General features: G+C 32.0%; 2 protein-coding genes across 4 annotated transcripts; both read left to right on the plus strand.

The window, feature by feature from the left end:
* Window positions 1-5654: 5654 nt before the first annotated feature.
* On the plus strand, window positions 5655-11375 carry LOC108460897 (BTB/POZ domain-containing protein At2g13690). The gene is made up of 2 exons (XM_017760594.2): window positions 5655-6582; window positions 10173-11375. The coding sequence occupies exons 1-2, from the start codon at window positions 5866-5868 to the stop codon at window positions 11109-11111; spliced, it is 1656 nt and encodes a 551-aa protein (XP_017616083.1). The 5' UTR covers window positions 5655-5865; the 3' UTR covers window positions 11112-11375.
* A 2088-nt stretch (window positions 11376-13463) lies between these two features.
* LOC108460883 (uncharacterized) lies at window positions 13464-19917 on the plus strand. Of its 3 annotated transcripts, none has more exons than XM_017760575.2 (18): window positions 13464-13718; window positions 13910-13975; window positions 14077-14229; window positions 14846-15051; window positions 15253-15332; window positions 15409-15504; window positions 16087-16210; window positions 16457-16515; window positions 16616-16684; window positions 17592-17659; window positions 17754-17850; window positions 18503-18577; window positions 18715-18813; window positions 18907-19050; window positions 19141-19170; window positions 19265-19327; window positions 19412-19489; window positions 19570-19917. In XM_017760575.2, exons 3-18 carry the CDS (start codon window positions 14111-14113, stop codon window positions 19648-19650), a joined length of 1488 nt encoding a protein of 495 aa, XP_017616064.1. In that variant the 5' UTR covers window positions 13464-13718; window positions 13910-13975; window positions 14077-14110; the 3' UTR covers window positions 19651-19917. The 3 variants fall into 3 exon arrangements, with proteins under 3 accessions (XP_017616064.1, XP_017616061.1, XP_017616062.1); XM_017760572.2 differs by having other exon boundaries at window positions 13910-13959; XM_017760573.2 differs by lacking the exon at window positions 13910-13975.
* The last annotated feature ends 417 nt before the right edge of the window (window positions 19918-20334 follow it).

The raw sequence follows: 20334 nt of genomic DNA on the forward strand, positions 1-20334 counted from the left end.
TAAATTACTAAAAATAAAAATTTGATTTAATCTTTTAAAATTATAAAGTTATAATCTATTAAAATATTGAAATTATATTTTTTATAGTAAAAATTATAATTTAATTTCAACCCAAAATAATTTTCTAATTTTCCCATTATATAAACACATACAACAAAAACATAAAAATGTTTATTCGAAGCATTAGTCTTCATCGATCATGCTTTACCACACAAATCTAATCGACTAAACTTTTAATTTTAATAACTATTGAATTGTTATCATTATTAATGGCAAAAATCTATATTTAAAATTTAAATTTAAAATATGAAAATTATTTTAAATATCTACATTTTCATATATGTTTTCGTATCTTCTTTTATAATATATATTGAAAGACATTTAAATATTTTATAAACAAATAGATGAATAAACTAAACCCATTTTAATTAAACTGGGTTGATTTAATAAATTAAGCTCAAAATGTTATTAATAATCATTTGTATGTAGCTTAGAAAACAACATAAACAAGCAGAAATCAAAGTGATGCTCTAAATATGCATTTATATATCGCTACAAAAGTAATTTAAGTAAACAAGTCAAAACCGGCTCCGCTTTCGTAAGCAAGAGCCTAAAGTTGTTCCAAGCTATGTCTTAATTAGAGCTCTATATGGGTCGAGTCGGGTCGGGTTGGGTCGGATCAAATCAAAATTTTAAGTCTATTTGTTAGGCTTAGTTTGGCTTGAAAAATAAGTCTAAAATTTTATTCAAATCTAATTTAGTCGGTCTGTATTAAATTTTTAAATATAATATATTAAAAATATAAAAATATTAAAATTAATTTGTCTCAACAAATTAAAAATAAATTTAAAAATATGTATACTTAAATACACTAAGATAGGTGCAATTTAATAAGAAAATACCTCTAAAACAGTAACAAAATTAACAATAAAATAAAAATTATAAAATATATAAATAACACAAAAATAGTAGCAAAATAATAATGAAATAATAACAAAATAGTGAGAAAACAAAAAAATTGCAACAAAACAGTAATAAACAAAAAAAAAAAAGCAGCAATTCTTTTTTCAAATTTGGGTTGCTCTCCAATCCAAAAAAGTCTTACCCGAGGCTCAGTCCGTTTTTTAAACATGCCCTATTTTTTTGCCGAAGCCCATTTTCGGGTCTATATTTTTACCCAAACCTTTTTACTCTTTGGGTTGGGCCGAGATGGACAAGTTTAGTCCTACGCCCTAAACTTGGAGCTAAGATTAAAGGATAAACTATATAAATAGTCAATAAACTACTAATGTGTCTAGGTTTCAAAACTTTTATTTTAGTCACTAACGTTATCGAAATTTAATATTTTGATCACTCGTCCGTTAAATCACTAACACAGTGCTCTAATTTGGCCATCTTTCATTAGAATAATAACAAATTTAGCTCTCATATGTATATAGATTCTAACAATTTAGTCCTAATTCTCAAAAAATCAACAAGTATAATAAAAATTCAAAATTTTAAAAACTTTACACTTTTTTTTTATAAAAACACATAAGATTTTATAAAATACATACAAAATATAAATAAATGAATGCCCTTTTTCTAGCATTAAATTTATTCATTAAAATAATAATATTATGAATAAAATATTTTTTAAAAAACCAATAAACAATACTTAAACCAATTTTAAGCTTTTTTTATTTTATAAATAATATTTTATTCACTATATGTCTGGCATTGACCTAACGAGATCTCTCTCTCTCCCTCCCTTTCTTTTTGGGCCTAGGTTTCCGCTTCCGTAATTTTCACCATATTTGTTGAGCGTTGGACTCTACCTTCACCTGCAACTATTGATACCAATAACCCTCACTTCCAACTCCTCAATTTCCACATCCTTCGTTGTCATACCATCGAACTAGAAATTAATTGTGGAGCTACTGGTATGGTTTTCCACCTACTGGGTCTCCAATACTTCATTCTTACCTATAAATTCCTAATTCGGCTCACTTTTAAGCACAACCTCAAAGCAACAAACTTGTTTAAGGCAACAACTTAAAGACATCGATTCTTACCCATTTCAACCTCAAGCCGTAGTTTTTAACCCAATTTTAACATGGTGGTTGTTAATGTTGAAAAATGGAAAAGTCAAATCTCTTTAAGTTTTCATGTTTTTTCCCCCCTTAAATGGTTTAGGGTACACTTCACTAGTAGTCACCAAACTATTAGTAATTTTCTTTTTTTGTCAGCTAATTATGAAAAGTTATAAAATAGTCACCCAATTATTTAATTTTGTCTTTTTTTTCACCAGTTGGCTAATGATGGTAGCTTTTAAAATTGACATAATAACAAATTTAATCCTCAATATTTGTACATTGTGTCAATTTAGTCTTAATTTTAGAAAATCTAATCTTCATCATTTACACATTAAAAAAAAACTTTTAAGTATGTTTGGTTGGAAAGAAAAGTGAGAAGAAAGAAAATAGGAGAGATAATCATTTTTCATTCTAATGTATAAAAATCAATCATTCCAAATTGGAACGGTGAGAGGGGAGAAAATGAGAGAGAGATGTATATTGGTTCAAAATTATCTATTTTTTTCAAATATTTTATTTTTTTCCTTTCTTTTTTGAAAGAAAATATTTTCATTCCATGGTCCATCTTTTCTACCAAGCACACCATTGGAAAGAAAATTTATGTTTTCAATCCTTCTAGATTTCTATCCTTTCAATTTTCCCTCATTCCAATTTTCTTTCCATTCTATCAAGCAAAGCCTTATTGCTTCCTCCAACTTAAAAATAAAAGACTTACAAATAAGTGTTAGGTGTAATAATAAAATACATTGACTCTCAAAGGAAGGACTCGAATTCAAATTTTGAATATGGTATTGTTAGAAGTGATAGTCCCAGACCTCAGATTAATCTTTATGAATACAAACATTAGAAATACACTAATTCTACCAAAAAAAAAATAAACCTTGTTAAATTCAGATTAGTTTGTTAAAAAAACAAAGTACTTGATGCAAGAAATTCTTATTCTATACTTGTACCACAAATTTCTAAACTTGACACTTTTAAAAATTCATTTATTAATTTATTGATTCTCTTTTTTTTTTCTTTGTAATAAAATAATAGGTATCTCTACATTTGCATTGCAGGGAAGGAAAGGATAATAATTTATACACTTTTTGTTATGTTTCTCTCTCTCTCTCTCTTAATTTAAATAAAATGAACCCTTGGATCATTCGGAGAGTAGAATTAAGTCGCAAATTGCTTAGCTAAATAAACCTTAATAGGAAAAGACAACTTGCAGATGTTTGAATTCTCTCCGTGATGGTTTGCACTTTTATTGAAATGGATAAGTCTCAAGATAATTCTTCTTTTCAGAATGTTAAATGTGATTAGTTAGATTTTATCTTATTGTTACAAATAATAATAATAATAAACCTTTGGTTTTTGTTCAGTTTAAACACAAAAATGTGAGATATATGAATTGGTTTATTTTAGGGTAAACTACAAAAATAATCACTTTTGTTTACCTTATATTACATTGTAGTCACTTATGTTTGAAATGTTACATTTTAGTCACTTACGTTATCGTTTTGTTACGAAATGATCACTCTACCGTTAAACTTCGTTACCTCCTTAATGACGGTCCTACGTGACAGTTCAAATAAGTTTTAAATACTAACTTAAATGTCTTACGTGGTAGCCCAAATTAAATTTATTTAATTAAAAACCTATATCCATCCCAACAACTGGACATTCAAGTTGGCATTTAAAATTTATTTGGACTATTACATAGAACTGTTATTAGGAAGGTAACGGAATTTAACGGTAGAGTGACCACTTTGTAATAAAACGATAACGTAAGTGTACGATAATATAAGTGACTAAAATATAATATTTCAAATATAAATGACTAAAATAAAATTTGAAACCAACAAAAACGAATATTTTTATAATTTACTTGTTTATTCTAAGTCAGAATTAAATCGCAAATACAACACATGTTGATACCTTTCTCTCACTACCACATTACCCCAAAGCAAAGCAACACAAAAAGGCAATTAATTGAACAGCAGCCCATCACAGATTCCAGCTCAATAAACCATCAAAAACGAAATAAAATAAAATATATGAAAAAAATAATAATGATTTATTTAGTTCTCTAATTTTATGAAAATAATTATTTTAGTCTTTTATTTAATTTTACATATTTTTATAATTAATTTTATATTATTTGTTAAATCACTCTAAAATAAATGAGAAAATTAACATCTGTTAAAAATATTAAAATAGTATTTTTATACTTTTTAATAACTTTATGGCATTCACATAATTCATGTATATGTCACGTTAATAAAATTAAATGACTATAATTTTTCTATTCATTTTGAAATGATTTGTTAAATAGCACAAATTTAAGGAGTAAAGAAGATAAAAAATTAAATAAAAAGTTAAAATAATTTTTATAAAATTAAAGGGTAAAATAAAATTATTATGCCAAAATACTATTTGTGTTACTTTCAAGTTTTGGTTGACATTAGATAAAGTGTTGGATCCTAATTGAAAAGAAAATGTATAATTTTATAAAAGAGAATCATTATGGTCAAATTTTATAATCAATCCTTCTACTTTATTTATTCTGTGAAGTTGATTCATGTGTTTCACTTTATTAATTATAATCCTTGTACTTTAGTGGATAGAAGTAAGTATTATAAAAGAAATTTAAAAACTATATTATTTGTTACCTAATTAAAAATTTGAAAGATTTAATCACGGGAGTTAGGTGAGATGACGTGAGTCTTTCCTATCTTAACCAGTGGTTGAAGGTTCAATCCTCGGATATAGAATAGTTTTAAAACTCGTGGCCAGCATCTACCCCTTAATGAGCCTCTGAACGCTTAATGATGAGTTTCAGGCTCATACGATAAATACCTTGATTTTTTTTTGAAAGATTAAGTAAGAATCACAGATACCTTAATCTCAAAATTATAGTATAAACATAAAATCTTTATTTGTTTTTTTTAATGTACAATGATGTTTCCTTCTTGTGCTTCGTTGCTTTCTCCGAAACCTATTTTTTCCTTAAGAAAAAAAAAAAGGGGCAAGTTAAGATCATAATGGAGATTAAAAACGACAGCTTACTGAAGTGAATAATTTTTAATTCAGATAGATAGTCGAATTAGTTAAATTATTATTATTTTATTTAGTTAGTCCAATTTTAATTAAATAAATTATTAAAAATATTTAAAAATGTAAAATTTAATTTAATAAATTGATACCAATTTGCGAGTCAACGGATTCTCTTCAATTTCTTCATATTGGTGTATACGGTCTTATTTCAATAACTATGCTGGGGGGTTAGGCTCAAACATTGGGAAGATTGGGGGACTTATTTGACATTGTTTTTTCTCTAAAAAGTCTCTCCTTTTTTTCTCCAAGGAAGTGAATTTTTCCACGAATTTGTCTCTTCTTTTTTTGTCGTTGCTATTGGACTCAGCTCATTAAATTTTTACTCGATTATAATTTATTTTATGAAGAATGAAAAATAAAAGGATTAAATTTTTGAAAACAAAAATATGGGAACTAAATTACAAAGATATGAAGAGTAAAGGGACCTATAACAAAAATTAACCTGGGCTTAAAGTGTAAAAGGTTAAGGAAGGTTTTCGGCGTTGTAGTTCGTAGTAAATGAAGAACATCATTCCCAAGAAAATTGAAAGGAAACAAAATTATATATAAAACCAAAACCAGCTATTTCTTTCATTCCTCCATCTTAATAAAACTCTGTGAGAAACATGTTCTTCATTCTCAACTCGCCTCCTGACTCTTCATTCTCCTAACTCGGTTCTCTGACTCAGTTTCTACCATTGTTTTCATCATGGATGGTCACACTCGTCGGAGACACGGCTCTCGCCACCGATCATGGTGTTGCACCTTCAACGCACCTCCGCCGAGTCCTGAAAACCCACATTTGTCTCAGCATTACCGTACCAATAACAACAACTGCAAAACCAAACTCGGGCCGCAAAAGCCTGACTCGCTCTCTAAACTCACTACCTCCATCTCTGTTCCCAACTCTCCCCAGAGTTCCAAATCCGAGTTATCTCTCGTGGGTCGGATGGACCCGCGTCGAATCCTTTCACCCGGACGAGTCTCGCCTATAGACCACACTGATTCCCTCGAAGAAGATCGCCACTCTTCACATGCAACCCCGTCTGCCGCTGCCGTTGATTCCTTGCCCCGATCGCGATCGCAGAGTTTTCGGGCCAAAATAGAGAGTCCGGATACTCATTCGAGTCTGGATCCTAGCCGGGTCGAAGGAGATATAGGAGGAGCGTACGATGTGAGGTTGAATTTGAAACGGAAAAATGGTGGGGTTATGGTGCTGGAGCTCAGCTCGTCGGTTTTGGCTTCGAATTCAGAAGTTTTTGCGGGTTTGATTGCAGGTTCAGCGGGGAAGAAAATGTATAGAATAGAAGTTCCTGAGGTGGAAAATTTAGGGGTTTTTAAAGAAACCATTGAACTTATGTTTGAAGAAGATATAGCCAAGAGGCTCGTCAAAATTGGGGTTAATAGAGCCATTGACATTCTTGAGGTAACCCTTCTTTTATTTTCTCCTTATCCTCTTATACTGGAATATTTAGTATGTTTTTTGTGTTGTGTAGATGTTTTAAGAAAAATTTGTTCCAAAAAGGGATACTTTAAAAATAACAATAAACTTAGGGAGAGTTCCTAATAAAGACTAACACAGTGTTACACACTTTCCCTTGGAAAATCATGAGTTCTTGTTAAAATCTAATTTTTTTTTATTTTTCATTTTAATATTTAAAATTTAAAGATTGATATATGAAAGTTAGATTTTTTATCATATAGAAAATCATAGAATATGATATTTTCTGCTGGAAACCAATAATTAGGAAGTTCTTAGTTTGATTAGAAGCATATGTTGAGCGTTGTTTCATGCTCTAATCTAACAAAACGAGGAGTTTTAAACCAAAAGCCGGTCTCTGATGTTCTAAGAACTTTCTCAAGATTTTTGGGACTGCGAAGCTGATTTAGGAGAACTGGTTATTGTTGTCAAGTTTCTTCTTTTCCTTTTTCCTTTCAAATCGTTCTCTAATGCTTAACTAACATGAATATCAGATACTGCAGAAATTAGCAGAAGTTTTTTTTTTTTTTTTTTAAATAGTATAACTTTGATAGCATTATTAGTATCTCCCACCCTCAGAAGTGTAAACATGCTAAAAAGGAATTATTTGTGTTTAGTAAATGTAATCTAGTGGAAAATTTGGAGTCTTCTCGTTGGGGAGGGGGGGGGGGGCAAACGTTTTTAAATGCCTTTAGGGGGCAAGAGGAAAACAAACTTTGTCCTCCTACCTCTTAGTTATGTAATTCTATTTTAGTTAATCAAGAGTTTTAGTTTATCAGTTGTGTTTCTTATTTCCTACTCCTTACTTTTATTACCTTGTTTTTTCTTCCTTGCTGCAATTTTCTCTATATTCTTTGTGTTTTGTCCTTATCTAAACCTTGAAACCATAATCACTGAGCATAATTGCTGAATATTGTTCTAGAAAATTCAGTTTCCCTGTACAATACCCCAAACCTGTTGAATTTATTGTTGTTCTTGAGTCTAGTAATGTTGGTTCTTAGCTCCAGAAGCCATTGTTACCGCCTCCAATTCAAGCATTATCTCATGTAGAGTTCTTGCATGACTATTATACCAAAACCTTAATTTTTTTAACCTTAGTCCGTCTAGAAGAATTACCAAGGCAGTTTAAGCTGAACCTAATATTCCTTATTTTGTCCTATGAGGTGGCCAACAGATAGTTCATACTCGAATGCCACTCCCTATTTTTCTTTTTTACATATCTGATTCCGTGATCCCCTTTTGCATTTTTGCTGCATTTTACTATTTTCCAAAATCTAAAGTGCATTTCCTAACAGTTTGATCTATACTTTACATTTTCCTTTTAAAGAAAAAATTGATTTTTTAGAGGTGATTTGCTTGATGACTCTGCTTTCATGGGAAAGACGAAAATTTGTTCGCTATTTGTGAATTCAGTGCATGGTGATCCAATGATGGTAGGAGAGGTAGCAGCTTAATAAATTTATCTAAAGTGATTCATCGATGTTGAGGTGCTTGCTTAGGCGTTAAGGTGTAGCACCTGACAACAAAAGCACCTCAATAACTATCCGGCAAGGTGCATTTGATCAGTAACATGTTTGGTGCATCTAGGTGCTTTTTCCTTTGTAAGACAGTAGGTGCAACATAGCCTATCTAATCACAGTTCTCTTTCATTTATTCTATTATTCTATTTTATAATTTTACCTTTAATAGTGAAAGAGGGGAGCAATGTCTATCTTGTCGATGTTTGAATATCCAAAATAAATTTGGGACCATAAGGAAATCATGCTGTTAGCCAACAAATGAAGAAACAATTGCATGTTGTGTTGGATAAAATTGAACCAGTCTTTAGCAGTGTTGTCAAGGAATACATCTACACATTATTAGCGTCAGACAGTAATAGGTCATCACACCTTTTCATGAAAGACGCATCTGATCAGGTATATATGCTTGGCATGTCTAGACATGCTTTTTTATAAGGCAATAGCATAAAAAAGTTCGTTTGATTGAAGCTCTTTGCCTTTACTGATTAAAAAAAGGGGGATAATATTGAACTTTATTTCTCAATATTTGAGTATTCAACCACAGAAGCAAAACTGTAGAGTCATGCATATTGGTCAACAAAAAATTGCATTTTTAAGGATAAAGTAGATCGGTCTTTAGATTTATTGTCATAATTATATATCTTAAGCTTATTTTTACACAAAAACATAAAACATATGGACGTGTATGTATTGCACCTTACTTCATTTGATCGAGTGCTTTTTTTTTTGGTGCCTACTTGACCTCAGTCAATATTAGGGTTTTAGCACCTAGAATGCACCTTGCACCCTTAATAACATTGGTCCTTAGATATATGCACACATGTAGTTGTGCCTTACTTCACTCAACAAGTGCTTTTTTGCTCTTCAAGCAATATAAAGGTTATAGTGCCTCAATTAACTGTGCCCTTGATAACATTAACTTGATATATTCTGTTAGGATTTGGTGGTTTTGTACATAATCTTTTCTGCCATAACATCTAAGCAATGGACTTGGCATGCATTTAACTTGGTTTTGAAATGGTTGCTAAGTCTATCACCTTGTCAACAATAATTATCAATAAATCGGTAAAAAGTGGGAGAAGGGAAAAAGGTTCCATCACCTACTTGCTGTTAACTAAAGAGCCTACCTCCCGTGTAGATCTATGAGAAATATGCTGCATAGGATGTTCCAATTACTTCAGAAAAGTTATATGATGATGAGATTTTTATGTTAGGCCAGAGCCTGTGATAGGATAAGTTTGCTGCTCTGCTTCCCTTGTCAGGAAGGGCCTTTCCCTTGTTTGTCTTTTCTCCGTCTGTATCTCTCTCTAACCTTCTAAACCATTATGTTCTCAGATATGAAAATTAATGTGCTTTATAGTTATACTGGTTTACTGAGAGCTATTCTTGGTTAATCAGCTTGGTACCAGAGTTAGGCATGCTACTAGATTGGATTTAGAATCCATGAGGTATGTGAACTGTCCTTGGAAGAACAGAGCTACAAGATTGGATGTCAATCTAGATGGATTGCATTTCATAAGATATACTTAATGGCTAGGTTGGCTATCTAAATTATCTATAAAAAAGGGGGGAAAAAAGGAAAAAGAAGAGGAGGATGGTGACCATTTAATTTTGGGTTTTTTTCCCCTTACTAGATTGCACATTCACGTATATTCTTGTTGGCAACTGTAATGCTCTGCACAAACAACTTACTGTTGAAGAAAGCAATTATATTTGATTTTTATTTCATGGAATAAAACATACTGTTTGCATATGAAACCTTGAAATATGTTGATTTCAGTGGTTATTTCCTCTAATATACAAAACTGCAGACAATAAGAAGTTGCATCTAAAACTTGGAAGCGTAGAAATAGATGGTGAAAGATATGAAAAGTTCTCTAAAAGTTGTTACTTACTGTGGTATAAACTAATGTCAAGCACTTTGCTTGACGAATGCAATATGAACTTTCCGCCTCCTTTTCTATGTATTTCTATGTTTTTCCTTAAAATACTGAGATCATTTGAAACTACTATCAGGTATCAGCTGGCATTATGTTTCGCAGAGGTGTTTCATCTTGTTTAAAGTACCTAGAAGCTGTTCCTTGGACTGAGGAAGAAGAAGAGAAATTAAGGAGCTTGTTTACAAGGTTCAAGTTTGATGAAGCAACCAGTAGAGATATGTTGGCTAGATTACATTCTCAGCAGTCAACTGATACCCTCCAAAATTTAGCCAGACACCTTGTTTCATCCATCACCACCTGCTCTGATGCCAATGCAAGAAATGAGCTGAAGTCATTGGTGAAGGGTCTCCTCTGCAAAAGCTCAGTCTATGAGAAGGAGCAACCCGACATCAACAAGGAGGATTTCTATGCTGTTTGTCAATCCTGTATGAGTGAGCTACACAACCTGTTTGAGGAGGCTTCTGATGCTATTCCCCATGAAAGAATGACCAGAAAGGAGATGGGTAAGCCTCTGATTGCACGCATCTCCAAACAGGTGGATAACATCAATTTTCTGTTGGAGATCTTGCTTGATCGACAAATGGCCGAGGAGTTTGTGGATCTGTGGGTAAATCAAGGAAATTTGCTAAAACTTCATGAAAGAGCATCTCCCATGGTTAGGTATGAGCTAAGCCGCGTTTCAGCAATTTTATTCATCGCAATGGGTACAAGAAAGCTGCACTGCTGCTCAGAGGCCAGGTCAGGGCTTCTTCAAGCATGGTTTGGGCCAATGCTATTGGATTTTGGTTGGCTGCAAAGATGCAGAAAGGGACTTGACATGAAGGCATTGGAGGAAGCAATGGGTCAGACTCTCCTTACACTTCCTTTGAAGCAACAGTATGTTCTGTTTATGGAGTGGTTCCGATGTTTCTCGAGGAATGGCAGTGAATGTCCAAATCTGAGCAAGGCCTTCCAGATTTGGTGGCGCAGATCTTTTCTTAGGGGCTCTGAAACACATGCTGTTGAATCTAGGTAACTCCAAGTAATATTCTTTTAATCTTTTGGTGCCCATTTTGTGTGTGAAATTAGCATTAGTGTAGAGCATGAAAGATTCATAAATACGTGGAAGGGATTAATAATGTGGAATCTATATGGAATTGTTGTAAGAGGAAACTTGTATCCTATATTCTGCCAAACAATCTTTATGCTCACAAGGATGCCTTTGTCAGGTAGAGTAGGAAATTAAATAGCATGTAGAATTTTATAGTTTGATCAAAGGACTAAGGTTGCTTAGGATTTATATTTGATTTTTTTGATTTCCATTTATTTTTCCCCCACCTTTTTAAACTGGTATAGGGCTGACCTTACCAATTAAAATAACTAGGATTTACTATAGTTTGTATTATGGTGATCAATGTTTCCAAAATATTAGCACAGGGAGGTTCAAGACATGTTTGCCATCACAGATTCAGTCTCTTGCTTAATTAAATAGGGCAATGCAAATTCACTTGAATTAAACATTGTACACAAACTATCCAAGTTGTATCGGAAGTGATACCTATAATATATGCATACGGTGATATTTGAATTCACACCAATTAGATTAATAAAATGTTAAATTTACCACTCAATTAAAGTTTCATTTTTATTTATTTTATACATTTTATTTTTAATATTGTACATATTTCATGTGTTATTAGGATTAATTTATTTTAAACCATACATTTCATTGTTTATTGTATGTTTTTTGTATTTGTGTTTTAAATCGTTTGGTTTCTATACATATACGTGTGATAAGATTTTTAGTAATATATTAAGCGTTTAATTGAGTTGATTTCATGCAAGTAATTCAGTTGGATAATAAGTAAAATATTATCATTTTACGAAGTAAATCATATGTTTATAATAGTGTTTTTGTTATTTTATATTTTTATATAATAAAATGAAAAATATACACAATAAATTTGAACTCAAAATACTATCATTTTCCAATATTTTTATAATACAATTTTAAATAAAATCTCTTTTTTTTTTATAATAACTTTTATAAATACTTATTATATAATTTTATTTTTACCCAAACAGTGGGTATGCCATCAGTTAATAATACTAATATTAAATTGACTTAGTTTTACAAGCCAACATACCCGTTAAGCAACATTCCTATTTTACATTAACAGAGAAGGTTGAAGAATAACAGCGTGGGGTAGCTGGAAATATAGGTGGTAATATATTATGGGGAATATCGTCGGTAAAACCCATGTGGTGGTCTCTGAGTCCTACATCGAAGCCTTTTTGGTTTTGGTTTTGGTTTTGTTTTGTTTTTTTTTTTTATTAATTACATAAATTTGATCCATCAGAAATTTTGGCTGTTTCCGTGTATTATGGATTTTATTTTTAGTTAATCGAATCTTGTTTGTTAATAGTTTTTGAAATGTTATAGCAAATTTTAATTATTTATACAATAACAGGTTTTATATTTTATAAACAATATATTTATATTAATTACAATTATTATGATAAAAAATATTGAAGAGTTTAATTTCAATTTTTTAATTTGCATTAATGTTTTTAATGATTATTAGAAATTTTTATTGAGAATTATCAAAATAATTTATATATTTAATTATATTTATTAATCATAATTTTTGAACAATGTTATTTTACATTAATTGCATTAGGTAAAATTAAATTATAAATTAAATATGATAGCATTAATTATTATTTATAAATTGTTAAATCAATTACTATATTTCAATTATAATAAATAATTCAAATAAAATTTAAAAATTAATTACAATAATTAAAAATATTATTTACAAAATTAATTAAAAATTAAACCTGTAAATTTGACGTGCAACTTATATCACATAGATTAGTTTGAATAAAATTATTTGACGAACAGTTAATTGGCAGCTTTTTTTAATTAAATAAACTACATTAGATTATGGTGCATCTAACATAATGTAAATTCATATAAGAAAATTAAATGCGACTTTGATTGAAATGTTAAGTCTAAATAGTGAAGAATATCTAAAGTTAAAATCATGTAATTCTTATAATATATATGCGTTTTTTTTAAGATTTATCAAATATAAAATGAAAAACGATCAGCCCATGTAATGGCCTATGGTTAAGAGGTTCACCGCTTCAAGTGTGATGCAGGTTTAAATCGTATCGGTTGTTTTAGTTTATCTTGTTACTGTAATTCAAAAAAATATAAATAAAAAACGTAAATAATATTTATTTTTTTGCTTTTTAGTAATTTTAATCAGTCCAGTCCTTAATATATCTATTAAGTATTAAATATTAAAAAAAATAGTATGGTTTTCAAAAAAAAAAAAAGTATGATATAATTTAAACCCTAAAAACCCAACCCATAACTTAAATTCCAAAAACCCAACCCAAAAATACATTAATCCAGTAGCAACGATGAAAATTCCATCAACCCTAACCTTTGTGTTCCGTGTTGCGCGCCTCTATCACTTGCACTTCTCCCTCCCTTCTACCCTTAACTTCATTCATTCTTCATTCCTGTAGCTTCGGTTGTCAAACCACAGCAGTTGCCTCTTCCTTTTTTATCCTCCTTTCGCTCTCGCAACTGTTGGTGTCGGCTTGCTGCCAACTGCGTCAGCCATTCAAGGTATTCCCTTTTTTCATTCTTATGACTAAAGACGCTGCTGTATTTTAATTAGTTTTTAATTCGAGTTAAATGATTTTAAACAAGTTAATAGTTCGTTAAATGATTTTCAACAAGTTAATAGTTCAGTTTTCAAGAATTTAAAATCGAATAAATAGCTGCTATTCTCTAACACTGTTAGTCTGAACTTCTAGGCACAAAGAAGAATCTGTTTAAACTCCCTTTCCTCTTGATTTTTATTTCGGTAATCTGCTTAACTTGTTCGTATCGTTCCATTTATTAGCTATTGCCTATTTCTCTCTTGTTCTTAAAAATTTTATGTTCTGCTTTTTTTTTTCTTTTTTTTTTTTTATCGTTACAGACAATTTATTTAGATAAAGACGAAAGTGCGAAATATGATATCGGCAATTGCATGGGTGCCGAAAGGGGCAGCAAAGGCTGAACCAATAGTGGCCGAGTTACCTTCCAAAGAAGAAATCGAAGAGATGATCAAGTCCGGTGCCTTAGATAGAAGGTACACTTTGGCTTTGCTGCTCAACATCATAAACTGATTAAAGTATATAACACATATTCAAGCTCAAACCCTCATAATTGTTTTCATTCCTCTCTTCCCTCGACTACGTGGCTCTTCCCCCTCCCAATTTAGACCAGAGAACCAGCGTCCTTCACAATCCCTTCCTCTTTCTAGCCACTCCTCTCCTTCTTCGCTCCAGTTTCTGTTGTTGGCAACTGGCTCCTTCTTCCCATTGCCTTCCTCTTCAAGTAATATTTTACTTTCCCATTGACCAATGGTTTCCAACACTGGTAGTTGAGTGCTTAGGTGTTAGAGGCTTTGGGGTTTTGTCTTTTGTAATGGCATGAGTGTGGAAGACCAAGGGAGTAGGGGTGCTTGTGAAATAACTGAACCAGTCACAGTTATGTCAGTTTGGTTATTTTTAGTTACCATGCCTGAGTTGGCTGGTTTGGTTATCCTTAAGTTAATCGGTTGTATTAGTTTTTTTGAAATTTATAGGAATAAGCAAAACCAAATAAATGTTCTCCCAGCCTCTATCAATTTAGGTATTGAAAGTGAGTTCACTAGCGTTAAAGAATTAGCTTCATGCAGCCTTCTGATGGTCTTGTTTATACAGTGAAGATAATGGTGATAATGGAAGTGAGGATGAAGATGAAGATATGGTCGCTGAAACTGAGAAGCAAACTGGGGATGTAGCCCAAGCACTTGCTGTGGCAGATGCTCTTGGAAAAACTTCCAAGAACAAGTCAGGGACACAGCTGGAAGATCTTACAGATGGGTTGAAAGAACTTGACATGGACAATTATGATGAAGAGGATGATGGTATCTTTGCTTGGATGATCTATTGGTTTTATTTGCTTCTTCCATTTATTTTGTTGTTGTTGGAATGGAACACATGTAGTTTATCGTGAAACATTTCCAAACTGTAGAGTTTAATATTAATTGTGCCAGGCAATGCCTTGCCATGTGTGCTTTTTTTTTTTTAATTTATCTAATGAAGCATCTAACCATTCTTGCTGTCAGGTATTGAGTTATTTAGCAAGGGGCTTGGTGACCTTTACTACCCAAGCAATGAAATGGATCCATTTTTGAAGGATCAGGATGTAAGAATGAGAACTTCCCTATTTTTTGACATCCTTTTTATACCTTCTTCAGCTTCTGATGCTAGACAATTTTTAGGATGATGATTCAGAAGAGGTTGAGGACATGACTATTAGACCCATGGATTCTGTTATAGTTTGTGCACGCACTGAAGATGATGTTAGCCATCTTGAGGTATATTGGATCTCTTTCTCTCTCTCTTTACATATATATCATAGTTGCTTGGACTTGGCAAAAATAAGGAAAAATCCCTGTTGACACGACAGGACCCTTGATAGGATCTGGGATCTGTGTCTAACATAGCTAAAATCTTTGGACTCATCTTCATCCTTTGATTTGCTCCCCAAAGTTAACTAGAGATCTCTAGACCAGTTTTACCCTTGTGTGTAAGGGGGGAGAAAGGTGAGAAAACATTGGAATTCCAAAGAGAAAAAAACTAGAAAGCAATGTGCCAAGAAAAAGCTATGCCAAGAAAAACATTGGAATTCCAGTCAATTTTCCTTAAATAAGTAATTAATTATATTGTACCAAAATAAATGTAAACAAGTCCACAGACCAGTGTCCTATCAAATCCTTTTTTGTTGTTACCGTGTGTTTTAAGTTCAATGTGATTGATGAGTCAGACATCTAGACACAAACCAGCATCTGACACCTATACTGGAGTCTGAGCAACATAGATATTATATAAGTCAATCATTCGCAAAAAGCTCAGACACAAAACATGCTAGGCATTCATTGTGCTCTATTATTGTACAGGTTTGGATATATGAGGATTTGGATGAAGGTGATTCAAACATGTATGTCCACCATGATGTTATCATTTCAGCATTTCCCCTTTGTACTGCATGGCTTGATTGTCCAATTAGAGGGGGAGAAAAAGGTTAGACATTTCTGTTTTTGTGGGTATTGAAGTTGTGTGTTTAGACATGCAATTCCAAGTACTTAAATTCAGGCATGTTTTGTTCAACTATAAACCCCAATTTCCTGCTGCTTTAGCTTAAGTGAACATGGTTGCATGTTGGTATATATATTTTGAAATCTTAGAAATAGTAATCATTCACCTATATGTTGCCATGTTTAATAGTTGCTGATTCATTTGCTTCCGCTTGTCCTTTTCTTGTTGTAGGGAATTTTGTGGCAGTTGGTTCAATGGAGCCATCAATAGAAATATGGGACCTTGACATTGTATGTTATTGCAAATGTTAGTCTTACTTAGCTTATAGGTAATAGTGTAGCCGAATGATGAATTTATTCAAAATCCCTTATCATATTTCACTTTTCTCAGATCGATGAAGTACAACCATGTTTAGTATTAGGTGGCACTGTGGAGAAGAAGACAAAGAAAAGAAAGAAGGTTTGCGACTGAATTCCTTCCTGATTTATTGCCTTTAAAACTTTATCAGCTTTGCCTTCTGTCAAAACTTCAAAAGTTTAGTGGAAATACACACGTACACTCACACATATTGGTTTTGATTGTGAATTATACTTTTTGCTCCTGGATTTCTGAATGGACGTTTGAGTTGACTGCAGTGAATATGACAAAGAATTATTTACTATTATTGTATGCAATTCAAATGATTATTTACTATTATTGATTTTGTCATATGGTCCTCATAATATGACTGCATTCCGGCAGTCTTTCCCTTTATGACACTTTTGACAAACACCACTTTAGGTGTCTAAATGAATTTCATCATGTAATAGAGCAGAGAGTAGTTAAAAGAAGGTGAGGTGGTTGTGCTATAGTGGTGTGCTTGTGAATGAATGTTTTTGGATAGAGCTTGGTTAAAGCTTTCAATTACTGTAGAATCAAGGATATGGCACTGTTATCATGAACTAATAAGCTTTTTACCCTCTTCCATGCCCTTTTTCCTTTATGATCTCCAATTTTCAATCCTAAGCTTAGAGAATTGACATCATATTATCCATCCTGACTTAGTTATGAGGGTGTCCTAAACAAAATAATCTCAGTGCTGTGATGGTGGTACGGTTTATTACTTTTCATAAAACTTGGTGTGGGTCCTTTCCTTCTTTATTTGTTGTTGAGCTTGTTTGCTGGTCTATTTGGTTTTGATGATGGAGTTTGACTTGAAATAAAATGGTATTTATGCTATATATATGGCTTCTGATGTGATAGGGAATTAAGTTTTTTTTTTCTCCTTTTCTATCTGAAATCTATTAAATTACACCAGTTGGCTAATATTTTATTCGAGAAAAGCAACTTATTATTTATTTCACTCATTTGCCTTGCTTTGCATTAGAAACCAAAATACAAGGATGGCAGTCATACTGGTGCTGTTCTTGGTCTAGCTTGGAACAAGGAATACAGGTAATTTTGATCTTTCATTTTTCTCCTGTTCTTGCTCTAAAAGGAAACTTATAATGAAATTACTTCTTACACTTTACTTTTTTTTTTCTTAAAGGAATATCCTTGCTAGTGCAAGTGCTGACAAACAAGTTAAGATTTGGGATGTTGCTGCTGGAAAATGCAACATAACAATGGAACATCATGAAGGCAAGGTAAGAATTGAGCTTTGGTAGCACCATAGAAATCGTCTTCCTATTATATTTGGATTAGGCATTGAAAGAAAACAAATATCATTTTGCACGTTGTAATGCATATGTCCTATGTATTGTTTCAATCTAGCTTTCATCTCCAGAGCTTCTTTTAGTGGCATGTTGCATAGATATTGCCTATGCAACTGTTAGATGAAAATTTATGAATATAAAACAATTGAATGAATATTGTCTATAAACAAGGTTCGGTCAAGCTAATTCTGGGTTATATTTGACAAATCACCAGTCTTTTCCTGTCACCAACTTTTCTTTTGCTATAACAAGCATTGATATGGAAAAAGCATTGATATGGAGCAATTCCCATGCATGATACCTGCTGATTTCATCTTTTTTATAAAGCATTAATGGATGTTAAATCAAAAGATGTTTTGAACTGCACCAAGCGGGTAGCTGTGAAGTTTGCTTATTCTTTGTGGTTGTGCGTGCATTATTTGTTCTTCATTATTTAGATTGTTGTAAAATATTATATGGAAATCTCCACTGTAATTTTGACTTCTATACAATTTCAGTTGTAACTTGTAACTACTTAATTGATATTGAATATTGCTATTAATTGTTGCTCTAAATTGAAAATTCTTCTTTGTGTACTCTGTAGGTTCAAGCAGTTGCATGGAATCATCATGTGCCACAAGTTCTTCTTAGTGGATCGTTTGATCGTTCAGTTGTGATGGTAATTGAACTATTCATTTGCATAAAATTTGTGCATGCTTTCAGCTATTGCCGAAGTAATTTGTGTTCAGTTTTTCTCCTTTAATTGCTTTCAAGGTAGCCAGACTTAATCACTTTTACCATGGTTATATGTTGCAGAAAGATGGAAGAGTGCCCACTCATTCCGGTTTTAAGTGGTCGGTGATTGCTGAGGTTGAATGTTTGGCATGGGATCCGCACACTGAGTACTCGTTTGTGGTTCGTGCTTTGTGCTTCAGCCTTTTACTTGGGGCTACATGAAGGCTATGTTTGATAATTGGATGCTTATTGAAATATTTAAGTTTTGATCAGGTGAGTCTTGAAGATGGTACAATCAGAGGATATGATATTCGAGCTGCCAAGTCTGATCCTTCTTCCGAGTCAAAACCAAGTTTCACTCTCCACGCTCACGACAAAGCTGCTTGCACCCTTTCATATAATCCGGCAGCACCAAATGTATGAACCTATCTCTCCTCCACTCATTCCTTGGTCAGGTTATAATCACATATTTCCGGTGCATGACTTTTCTTTTTATTTTTCTAACAGCTTCTTGCAACTGGTTCCATGGATAAAATGGTAAATAACGGTTTTCTTTTAGCACTTTTGATATATTGTGGAAAGTTATAAATAATGTTTATGTGGTTTCATTGGTCGATCTTCATTTGCGTAGGTAAAACTTTGGGATTTGTCAAACAATCAACCTTCATGTGTGGCGTCCAAGAATCCTAAAGCTGTAAGTGTGATTTATAGGAAAACATACATGTGGGGTTTTTATTATAACTGCAATATCTCAAAACTTTGTTGTGGATGTTATTAGGGAGCTGTCTTCTCCATTTCCTTCTCACAAGATAATCCCTTTTGTCTGGCTATTGGAGGCTCAAAGGGAAAACTAGGAGTGAGTGGAAAAATCTTTAAATATTATGTTCTACTATTACCGAAATTCGGTAAAAACATTAATCATTTACAATCATGCAGGTTTGGGATACATTAACCGAGACAGCCGTGTCCGGAAAGTTCGGGAACTACAGCCAACAGCCGAACAGACCGAAAGCTTAACTCGAAAGGTGAAAGTTTGTATTGTTTCTTTGAGAGTTGGTATTTATAACGAGGATGAGTTTGATTTTCCTAGTTTTGAGATCATGTTTATATTTAGTGAAAATTTTCTACTCGGTGATTTTTATGATGCAAAGGTGAAATGGTGAGAAAATATAGAGGAAATGAATGTGTTGGTTTGAAGTAGAAAGGATCTGCAGTTGCTTTCAATTTTGTTGTTTCATATCCAATTAATTTATGAAAGATATCAATTAAACCTTGAGGTTCAAATTTCATTATCTTTATATATAAATTGCTGCTTGCTTGATAAATAATAATAAAAGTTGATTATATATTATTTCTTTGTTTCTAACAACACTTTAATGTTCTTAATTGCTATTTATTTTTGGCTTAATTCACTAATTGACTCTTCAACTATACTTGTTTTTTCACTCTTATTCATTTTTTTTCCTAACAAAGACATGACGTGGGATTGTTAACTAATATATATATATATATATCTTTATCTAGATATATAAAAAATTCAGAAAAAAAATATTATTAAAATTGAAAATTATGAAAGTGCGAAATTCATTAATTTCATCAATTATTGGGTAATTTGTGATCTTCATAGTGGTTTTCTAGATATTTGTTCTTCAACTGCAAATTTAAAATTAAAATGTTCAAGTTTACAGAATTTACCAAAAT

This window comes from Gossypium arboreum, chromosome 4 (assembly GCF_025698485.1).
Source record: "Gossypium arboreum isolate Shixiya-1 chromosome 4, ASM2569848v2, whole genome shotgun sequence".
Classification (NCBI taxonomy): domain Eukaryota; kingdom Viridiplantae; phylum Streptophyta; class Magnoliopsida; order Malvales; family Malvaceae; genus Gossypium; species Gossypium arboreum.